The 12,130-nt window shown below is 33.7% G+C and overlaps 1 protein-coding gene across 1 annotated transcript; it reads right to left on the reverse strand.

Annotated features, from left to right (window-relative positions):
• Window positions 1-396: 396 nt before the first annotated feature.
• On the reverse strand, window positions 397-1,345 carry LOC139862895 (HMG-Y-related protein A-like). The gene is made up of 2 exons (XM_071851525.1): window positions 1,247-1,345; window positions 397-1,162 (listed from the first exon to the last, which is right to left on the reverse strand). Exons 1-2 carry the CDS (start codon window positions 1,295-1,297, stop codon window positions 689-691), a joined length of 525 nt encoding a protein of 174 aa, XP_071707626.1. The 5' UTR covers window positions 1,298-1,345; the 3' UTR covers window positions 397-688.
• Between the last annotated feature and the right edge of the window lie 10,785 nt (window positions 1,346-12,130).

Consider the following 12,130-nt stretch of genomic DNA (forward strand, 5'->3'; position numbering starts at 1 on the left):
CTAGGTTTAGTCCTGGAAATGAAGTGAGATTGAAAGTGTTAATGTGGCGCTGAACGGTTGGTTGGTCCTGAAGGAAATCCTGTCATAATTGAAACCTCTCTTCAGAGGCGATTCTATGTGTGTTAGTGTGGGGTCAAAGGACCCCACTACTTTGAAAATTTTTAATATAATGTACTCTTCAAATTGTATGTAACACCACTAAATTTAGGTATAGGACCCCATGTATTTTTAGAATTTAAGGTTTCTTAGAGGTAAACAACCACTAAATTACCATTCAAATATAATTCGCTTCGAAATTTTTTTTGAGAACCCCATTAGATTTTCATCCAGAGTCGCCACGGCCTCTCTTATTGAGTTCTTAATTTTAAAGCCACATAAACATAAATACATGAATTCTGATTCCTTGAATCGCCAAGACACTACTTGGACAAACCTTAAAAATAAAAACATGACGTAAATTCCTTCAGAAAAGAATATAGAGAACTACAGTACTATTATTGCTTGTAATTCTACTTTTCAGACCACATTTCCAAATCCAGAGTCCAGAGTCAATATTATAACAAAACCTTTTACACAATAAATAAAAGACTTGTACAGTTGTACATCACTCCATCTCTAAACTTAACAATTCCATCTCTAGAAAATACTCCGTAACCCTACACCATTTTCTCTCTGATAAATTCAAAGGTCAGTTAGCTTCAACACCAGTCAACTCCGGCTGGACCTTACGTGGACGCCCTCTTGGCCGGCCAGTTTTCGACGGCGGTGTTGGCACCGTCACAACCTTCACCTTCTTCGCTGACGACAGATCATTCGGATCCTTCTTAGGCCTTCCTCTTCCCCTCTTAACTTCAGAATCAGTCTGACCTTCTGCTTGACCCTGGGCCGGAGCTTGGGTCCGGACCCGACTCTCTGCAGGCGGATCCTTCGCCTTAGGTGGCCGACCTCGTCCACGTTTCGCAGGCGTGCTTATATCAGCTCTTGTGTACTGGTTATTCAAAAATACAAGCTCACCGTTTTCAACTAACTTGTTTAGGTTTTCGGTTAAAATAGTGTTGTGTTCATCTCGTAAATAACCGCATGTCGACTCGATGTAAGTTGAAATTGATGATTCTGTTACATCTTCTTTCTCCTTCAGAGCATCAATTGCGGATAATATCATCTGCACAAGAAAATCAACGGTTAACGTCAAAACCCTAAATTTAAATTAACGAAATTATGGTTAAATTAAATGTTATTAAAGTACCTCTGTGTACGGGGGAAGTGATGGAGGATGGTTAAGCTCTTCGCCGGCCATGGAATTTGAATGAGAGAATTGAAGAAGAAGAAACAGTAACAAAGTGTGTGTATGAATGAGACCTTTTGGGGGAGATTTATTTTGAAATATATTTAGGTTCGTTAACAGAATCAACGGTTGTGATTAATCGTGATGATTTGATCAACGGTTACTGGTTTGTTGTATAAGGAATCACACGGATTGGCAACGTGGCTACTGAGTTTTATTTCAAAGTGTTTTTGTTTTCAGAGTGAGTTTCAACATTATTATTTCCATTTTTGTTTTTTTCTCATTGGCCTTTTAAACAACAATATATGACATAAAAAAACATTTTGATTTTGATTTATTTTTCTACTAGATAGACTAGATAAGAGATGCGGTTTCAGTGACACTTCAGCACTTCCTTCTCAGGATTAACCAATACTAACTTAGGACTAAACACTCCCAACAGTTATACCTTTCTTCCATATTTTTTAATTATTTTTTATTTTTTTAAACAATATTTAAATAACACTAAACTTTTATTAAAAATTAAAAAAAAATTACAATACTTGAAATAAAAATAAAAAAATACATTAAAAAAATACATTTTAAAAAAAATTACATTAGAAATAAATAACTAGTCTTCGCCTTCTTCTTGATCTTGGACTTCTTCTTCGTCATCGGGAATGTGTGAAGGTCCTGCCTCGAATTGATTGTTTGGATTAATTGTGTGGACTTCTTCTTCTTCTTCTTCAACTTTCTCCTTTGGTAATTTAATTAATTTATAAGAGACACTATTGTTAATTTTTATATTTACTTCTCATATTTGAAAATGAACAATTAATTTAGAACATCATGAAAAAGGAATGCTACACAATAAATCTGAAAAAGGAGAAATACATTTTAAGTCATGTAACATCAGCTCCAATCATCATGAGATACCTCATCTGCTAATAAATTTAGTGTTATCTAATGATCATTTTCGGTAATTTGAATATATTTGAAAGCAAGAGTCGTCTAGTTATACTTACCAACAGATTTGGAGAATGTGAAGTACACGTCTATAAAGTTGACTAGACAGTGGCGCGAAATTAGCTAGGTCAAGGGGATCGCGCCCCCTTGCAAGGTCCAAGGGGCAGCACCCCTGGCGGGGTATAAAAGGCGAGTTTTCCCGCTAAAAATCGTGTCTGTTAAGTTAACAGGTTTTCCCGCAAAAAAAAAAAAAAAAAAAAAAAAAAAAAAAAAAGGTTGTAAGCTTTAATTACATCCTTTCGTGTTTAACTGTTGTTTACAAGTTTTCGTCCAGAAATCAGGGTATTGATTTCATTCATGGAACACGCAGAAAATAACTAAAAACACTCTAATAGACACTGAGTTGATTTCTATTTGCCTGAAAACGAATTGCAGTGTAACCCAAGTCTTGATGAGCTGGAAATACTTAATTACAAAAGTGTTTCACACGATTCAAGATTAATCCAGGTTATCTTACCGTACCCTACTTCTGATCTACTTCATTAATAATATCAAAGAGTTGATTCACTTTGTCTCCTTTTTCAAAAAGATGTTCGTCAAGATCATTTTTTAATGTCATTACTATGTCATCTAGATCCTTAAGCTCCTCTAGAATCGTAAGTCAAAGTTTACTAAAGTTCCTTCAAGTAGCTAGCCTCAAATTATGTGAATCCAAAACATTAGTATCATCTACTAAAGACTTGTGTGTGATATTACTACATGAATCTCCATAAAGAGTAATTTCTCTTTGTTAATCCCCTCATATGCACATAATATATCTCTCTGTACACTTCAAGTCCATTATCAGATTCAGTCTTGTCGTTCTCTAGCTTCATAACGAGTTCATTTACAAGCTGCAAAACCTCATGATAATGAATGATTAATGTGAAAAGTACAACATATAACTATATGGCCAACTTCATTTGAGCCTTCGGGGTCACACACATATACACCGAGACGTCAAATAAAATATATATATGATATATGATATATATATTACTCAAGTAACAAAATAGTAAATCATTTACTATTTATATGAATAGTAAATGAAACGAAATTAATTAATTTACTATTCACAAGAAAGTGGCATGATAGAAATTATTAATTATAAGTTACATAATATACCCCTAAAGTATTTGAAAAATACGACTTTATCGTTTAATTAATTTATACACAGTATCTTTGTAAAATATGGAAATGATCTTCCAAATTTTCTCCACCTAACTTTTAACATATTATAATATATATATTGGTTGTTTTAATGTACAAGACAAAAATGAAAAGATCCTCAAATCTTTTGAATCGGTTTACATCTAATATATATATGTGGTACTTATGAGAGGGTGTGAGTAAATGAAAAAGAAAACAAAAATCACAAAATTGTTATTCCATTTTGTCACGAGAACTAAGAGTAACATTCTTTCATTTCCTTTTGCAAATGTTAATACACGGAGTATTATATATTTTCAATATATATTTATTAATATAATTAGATTATATTAATAAGTTACTTGGGTTTAGACTAGCATCCATTGACGTTCTTTGAAGTGTAGTGTGGACTATCCAAAGAGACGGTCATACTTTTGATCGTAGGTTTCTCTCCGTTCATCAGTTTCTTCAAGAAATGTATATCGTGAACTCCTCTTTTGTTTTATATTCATGACAATTATTATGGTGTAATTGGATCATTGGGATAAATTAATCGTGTGCATGTTTCATTAAATATATGAATATATAATCTTGTAAATGTATTTATGAAATAATAAAATATTATTATTTTAACTATCCGCTGCGTTAATCTGAAATTGGTAAAAGTACACACGATTTTCCAACAGTGGTATCAGAGCCGCTTTTACACCATCTTAATTGTCGTGTGACTATTCTTTAGATTTAGCTTTGTGGTATATTGGTGAAAGTCGAAACTTTTTTGGTTTTTAAAGTCAACTCGATTGATCTAGACTTAACCTCGTGACGCACAAATATGATTGAAAGAATATCACTATTTTAAATTGTAGATTTAATTGTTATGGCTTGAATATTTATTATAACTGTTGATTGTTCTATTCCATGGTTGTGCATATGCATTGTAACCATGGACAAGCCATATGTAGGTTTTAATAATGTAGTTATTAAAATTGTGATTGCACACATAGCCCATAATGCCCCGACCTATGTATGATTGTTGTGATTATTGATTACGGCAATATTATGTCATGTTGATTATTTGTATTATTGGAAAGGCCATTTTGAAGTCAAAGTTGTATTATATTTATTTTTCATTTTCATAGTATTGTATTTAAGTTTATTTCAATTTGTAAAAGTACTAGTTTAGTTGTATTTTCAAATTTAAATAAATGTAACAAGATGAAGATTGAAGATAAAATACAACATGATTTTGGCTTAGAAGATGGCGAACAGGTCAAGTTGACAACGATAACGTTTGTCAAGTTTTCACTTGATTCTTGAATCAAGTGGGAGCTACGATATTACCCTTAGTTTGACCTCTTGATCCCATGTCGGCTCATGAGATCAATCATAGGATTTTTGGGCTAGGCTATGTGTGTGTGATGCATGGTTGTGTTTTAATTTTGCATTTATATATAATTGTTGATTAGAATATATATGCTAAATGTTTTTGATGAAAACATTAAATAAAACCGGTAACGAGTTTCAAATATTAAAATTGATGATTTTAAAAGGTTAAACTCTAACGAGTTTAAAGTTAAATAATTTTGAGACTCAAGTTATATATGTTTTTGATGAAAACATTAAATAAAACTCTAAACGAGTTTCAAAGATTAAAATTGATGATTTTAAAATAAGTTAAACTCTAACGAGTTTAATGTTAAATGATTTTGAAAGTCAAATAATATATATGGACGACATCTTTTAAAACTGTTTTAAAACGATACACGTTTGTGTATTTGTTATATTTATATCTATAAATTAAATAACAAATTAGATCACAAACATAATCGACATATACAATTGGTTAAAATATTTTTTAACTAATAGTGTAGCGAATCTTGTGTGCAAGCATTATTCGTTGACACAAACTTTTTCCAAAATACCCGTCAAATTTAAGTCATGCCATCCAATGAGCTTGCAAACACTCCTCGTTATTTTTCTGATCTAGTGAAACTAGCGTGAATTATAGCCACGAGGTGGATTTTTCGATCTAGTGAGACTAGCGTGAATTTCCACTGTTTCCAAATTGGACGACTTAATCGTATTCACGGTGAGACCTGAGTTCGAGGCAATAATGGGACAGACATGCCATTAGATAATAGTGGTTTGTTGGACTACAAATATCTCTAGTTCCCATAAAGATCTAAGAGTTGTACTTGTAATGCAATTGGTACCCACTACTTACCAATAGACTCTATAACTGCTAGCTGATCAACAGATATGGCTATGGAACCTCTATGTGGATCTTAGGTTTTCGTAAATTAATTATTTTTAAATAAATTATAAAAACTTGGGTAGTTAATTTATTAAAGCTCAATATCGAAAATACTAAATTGAATCATATATCTATTGTAGATGTCAAACAATCAAAATGCAAACCAAAACACTTTCTTCTTTGTTGGAGAAGGATAAACTCAATGTTCAAACTTTCCAAACTGAAACCGTAATCTAAGAACTGTTCTCAAACATAAATGGAAGTTGAATAAAGTTTAGAACCCATATCCTTTCTTCTTGTTGTGGCAGTTGCTGCTGCTCAGCAAAATGCTTATCGAATGTTGTTCGATGATCAGGAAGAAATAGGATTGAAGGGTGAAAAAGAATAAGCTGAATACTTTGTAGAAGGAAAATGACAAATCATTTGCTAGAAAAAATATTCCACCTTCCAAGAAGGAAAGCCCAACAAAAGACGCCGAATGTTTCCATTGTGGAAAGGTTGGCAATTGGAGAAGGAATTTGTCCTATCTTCCAATCTGAGCTGAGAAAAGGCAACGCTGGTGAGACTAGCAAATCAGGTATATTTCATATATAGTTATATACTTCTTCTAGTGATTCCTAGATCTTTGTTAACTGGTTGTGGCCTTCACACCTGTAACAATATGAAGGAAATCAGAAAAAGTAATAGACTGAAGAAAGACACACTGGATTTGCAAGTAGGCAAGGGGGATCAAGCTTTTGTTAAAGCTATTGGTACCTCTGAACTTACTTCTCTAAGTGATCTTATTATTTTATTGGAACAATAGCATTATGCTCTCAATACTGCGAGTGACATAGTTTGAAAGATGTTAGTTTTGAACTTGCATTTACACACTTAGGTATTTCAGTTTCTAAGGATAATATATTTATCTTAATACCTATCCACGTGATGGTATTTTTGAAATTGATATGCATAGTGTAATTTCAAATGAGAATTCTGTGTATACCTACATCGCCAAAGTCTTCAAGCAAGACTTGAATAAGACCTATCTATGACATTGTCATATTGGTCATATAAACAAACAATGCATTTCAAAACTCCAATCTAATGGACTTTTGAAATCAATTGACTCTGAGTTATTTGATTTATGCGAGTCATGTTTATGTGGAAAGATGACAAATGCTCCTTTCTCCGATTTAGGTAAAAGAGCTAAAGATCTTTTAGGACTAATACATATTGTTGTATGTAGCCCTTTAAGAACAATGTATATATTTAGTTAATTTTACTTCATTACATTTACTGATGAGTACAGTAGCTATGATTATGTTCACTTGCTGAAACATAAACATAAAGCTATTTTTGAAGGTATTTCGTATGCCCGAGAGACATATTAAATTAATGTGGCTAATATGTTTTGATCTAAGTCGGGTCATACCCAATAACAAGCTTACCGACGCCTTATTCGTATTTGATCTTAGCGATTGGATCTTTGATTAAATACGCGACACTTGAACTTTAAGAAAAATGGTTTTCTTAAATATTACTTGATGTGTATATATATAAATTATGGAATAATTTATATAATTTGGATTTAATTATTTATAGGTTAAATAATTAATAAATTTATGTTACATTTTATATAAATGGGTTTTATATAATAAAATGTACATAAATATATATGGAAGTTTATAAAATAGTTTTATAAAAATTAATTCTTTTATAAAACTTATTTTATAATACAAATTTGGAAGTGGCATGGGAGTTTCACAAGCATGCTATTTTTTAACTATCTTTTAAGTGTTACTTCCAAAGATTCCATGTGCATATGTACCAAGACCTCTTGGAGACTTCACACACATGCAAATACACTTTCAATTAAGCAAAAAAACTGAAAATTTCTGCTCTCCATCAGCCTGCTGGCCGTGAGCTTTGGGTACTCAAAAGAGGTTCATTTTCTTTTTTTTCCAAGCTCATTTAGGTGTCATTAAATCCTAACCAAAAGCTAGGGTGTTGGTGCACAAGTTTGGGGTATATCTACTTGAGGTTTCATCCATTTGAGGCTCCATTCATCATCATCATCTTCATCACTCACTACCTAGCTTGGAGAAGGTATAAACACTTTACTTGCTTGTAGTTTGTAAGCATATTTCATAACTTGATCCTTATTGGGATTTTAACTTTATTTGGTTAAAGATTAACAAGTTACTAAAATTGGTAATTACATGCTTCCGCTTCAATTTGATTCTTAAAATGTTTAAGTATATTTTGTAACTTGTTAAATCCTAACAATGGTATCTAGAGCCGAAGTTGATGGAATATGCTTCGAGATGATTTATTATACTCACTATATTTTTGCATTTTATGTCATATTGGTCATATTTGTTATATGATGAAGTTCACAATCAAGCCTTGACCTTTTGATTGTATGGTTGCATGTTTGGATGATTATTAATAATTCATTTGGTATGTAATATTAATTCATTCATGTGGTTGTAATATTCATTCAATTTGGTTTGTAATTTTATTATTTTGGTTATGTAATTTATTTTATATTTGGTATGTAAAATAGATTAGGTTGTATTTTCATTTTTAGAAAAATGTATTAGGATATATTTTGTAAAATGATGAAGATAATGAAGACTTGAAGAACACAAGAAGAAGCATTTGGATGCAAGATTAAGTGGGAGATTTAAAATCTCCTACTTTGTGTTATAACCCTTACCGGTGGCATTTGTTTTCGGCTAAACAAATGTCTACCTAATTGGCTTGATTGTGAACATATTTGTTTTGCATGCATGGTTGTTTTGTATGATTGTAGATTGTATGTTTGTATGCTACTAGTTAATCACACAAGTTAACAACAAGAAAAATGACAATTTAATTGGTTAAATTAAACATTATTAATGACATGCAAAACGTCAATTTAAATGGTTAAATTAAAAACGGCTAAAAGGACATTAATAAACGGTTATTAAGAACATGATAAGGATCATATATAAAATGGTTTATATCAAGTAATTGGCTAAAATTACAAGACTTGAAAATGGATTTCAAATAAACCATACACTAAATGCATGTTGGTGTATGACATAAAAGTTTTCTTAAACTAGAATTAATGGAAACTTAAAATCCCTTCTATTAACAAGGTAAACAAGTTAAACGCCATCCTTTTGTGCAACACTTAAAAATATTAGGGAACTCATAATGGGATAAAGGTCACCTAACCATTATGAGCAAACTAATATGATTAAGGTGAATTTCGCACACTTGTGGGATAAAGGTCACCTAACCACTTGTATGTTAAATTTACACGTTTACACAAGTAGGACGACTTGATTTAGGAATCATGAACTTAGGGTCACCGAAGCATGAGAAACAAATAGGCGTTGATGGGATAAATATGCCATGCAAAAGGATTGCATGATCCCAATCAAATGACGGGATAAAGGTCACCTAACCGAAATTTGGTTTACCGTTGGATTCTAAAATTTAATAAATATCAATTGGATTTAAAGGGTATTGATTGTTAAATTAAAATTAATACTTAAACAACTTTGTTAAATTTTGTAGATGGCCGCCAATAACAACAACAACATTCCAAACGCACCTATCAACTTTAACAACCTATCGTTGAGGTCAATCCTCGAAAAGGAAAAACTCAACCATACGAACTTCATGGATTGGTTCCGCAATCTAAGAATTGTCCTCAAACTTGAGGATAGGGCGTATGTGTTGGAATACCCCATTCCCGATCAACCGGACGAGGATGATACGGAAGGCATGTCTTATTGGGAGAAATATTGCACCGATTCGGTGCAAGTTTCTTGCCTCATGCTTGGGACTATGATACCAGAACTCCAAAAGGATTTCGAGCATCATAGTGCATATGACATGATCACTCAGTTGAAGGAGATGTTCCTTCAACAAGCTCGTGTCAAGCGCTTTGAAACGGTCCGAGCGCTTCATGCATGTCGGATGGACGACTCCCAATCCGTTTCATCTTATGTCCTTAAGATGAAAAGTCTAATTGATCGAGCGAACCGTCTAAACTGCAACGTGTCTAATTTATCCTTAATTCCTTGTCAAAGAGGTTTGACACATTTGTAATGAATTACAACATGAATGGATGGGATAAAAGCATTGGCGAATTACATGCCATGCTTAAGACGGCAGAGGCAAGCATGTGTAAAAGGGCTTCACCCGTGTTTACGATCAATGAAGGCGGGTCCAAAAACAATAACACTTCTAAGCCGAAGGCGGCTAAGAGGAAAGGACCCGCCTACCAAGGCAAGGGCAAGGGAAAGGGGAAGGTGGTTACCCCAACCAATAACAACAAGAAGCAAAAAGTTGCCGGAAAGGCTAACCCCAAGGAAGATCTGTGCTTCGGTTGCGGTGAAATGGGTCACTGGAAACGCAACTTCCCAGTCTACCTCAAGGAGTTGAAGGAAAAGAGGGATGCAGGGCAAACCTCAGGTAATGTATATATGGTATACATTGAGCTTAGTATTACTTCTTCTAATACATGGGTATTAGACACAGGATGTGAAACTCATATTTGCAATACTTTGCAGGGGTTCAAAATAAGTGATCAAGATGCGGGAACAACAAGTCTCTTCATGGGAAATGGAGCAAGGGTGCAAGTGAAAGCTCAAGGAGACTTTGTTTTAAATCTACCAAGTGGTTTGGAGCTTGTTTTGAAAAAAAATTTGTATGCACCCGATTTATCTCGAAACATTATTTCTGTATCCCGTTTGAAACAATATGGTTTTAATCTTAATTTCATTAATGATGATATCCATGTTTCTTTAGATAATGTGTTCTATTTTAAGGCTTCGCCTTCGAATGGTATTTATGAATTGGTTCATGATGACACATCATACAATAACTCAATGTTCCATGCAAACACCAAGAAACTCAAAAAGGATTTGAGTGATTCCTACTTATGGCATTGTCGCCTTGGTCACATAAACAAGAATCGAATGCATACACTTCAAAGGAATGGCCTTTTGAAATCAAATGAACTAGACTCGTTTGATGTATGTGAATCTTGTTTACAAGGCAAAATGACTAAAGCACCTTTCAAAGGGACCTATGAAAGGGCTAAGGACTTATTGGGATTAATACATTCGGATGTATGTGGACCCTTTAAGCCCATGACTAGGAAAGGTAAAAGATACTTCGTCACTTTCATTAATGACTTTAGTCATTTTGGATATGTCTACTTGTTAAGACATAAGGACGAAACTTTTGAAGCATTCAAGGAATATCAAAATGAAGTACAAATTCAACTCAATAAGACAATCAAGGTACTTCGTACCGATAGAGGAGGTGAATACCTAAGCGATGATTTCCAAGATCATCTTAGAAGTTGTGGGATTATCTCGCAACTTACTCCTCCTGGAACACCCCAACTTAATGGAGTTTCCGAAAGGAGGAACCGAACCCTAATGGATATGGTTCGATCTATGATTGCTAGAAGCTCATCACCTCTATCATTTTGGGGTTATTGTCTATTATCTATGCTCCGCGGCTCGTATTCTAAATATGGCCCCAACCAAGAAAGTGGAACGAACTCCTCATGAGATGTGGTTTGGAAAACCTCCATCTCTATCATACTTAAAGGTATGGGGATGTGAAGCTTATCCTAAGCGTTACGTCCCTAATAAGTTGAATGCTCGATCCACGAAGTGTATCTTCATAGGATATCCCAAGGATGATATGGGATACTATTTCTATGATCCATCCGACCAAAATGTATTTATTGCTCGGAAGGCGGAATTCCTTGAAACTAAGTTCCTAATGGAAGGAAATAGTGAAAGGAAGATAGATCTTGAAGTGGTTCAAGATCAAGTAGATGATAAACAATTGGCTGACACTAGCACTCAACATGAAAATGTTGAGAGTGATCAAATGGATGATCAAAATACACAAGACGTTCGCAGATCTGGTAGGATTAGTAATCCTCCTGAGAGATATGGGTTTCTCATGGATGGTTGCTATGTGGTTGATTTGAATGAACCAACAAACTACCAAGATGCTTTATCAAGGATTGATAAAGATAAATGGCAGGAAGCCATGAACGCTGAGATGCAATCCATGCATGACAACCAAGTTTGGGAACTTGTTGCACAATCTACTGGCTCAAGGCTAGTTGATTGTAAATGGATTTTCAAAATGAAAACCGACATACATGGAAACTTGGATACATATAAAGCTATACTTGTAGCAAAAGGTTTCACTCAAACTCAAGGGGTTGACTATGATGAAACTTTTTCGCCTGTGGCAATGCTAAAGTCTATTAGGATATTACTTGCCATTGCTACTCATTATGATTATGAAATATGGAAAATGGATGTCAAGACCGCTTTCCTAAATGGACATCTTGAGGAAGATGTCTATATGGTTCATCCTGAAGGTTTTATTGATCCGAAATATCCTAAAAAGGTATGCAAGTTAAAGAAGTCAATCTACGGATTGAA

This window comes from Rutidosis leptorrhynchoides, chromosome 8 (genome assembly GCF_046630445.1).
Source record: "Rutidosis leptorrhynchoides isolate AG116_Rl617_1_P2 chromosome 8, CSIRO_AGI_Rlap_v1, whole genome shotgun sequence".
Taxonomy (NCBI): domain Eukaryota; kingdom Viridiplantae; phylum Streptophyta; class Magnoliopsida; order Asterales; family Asteraceae; genus Rutidosis; species Rutidosis leptorrhynchoides.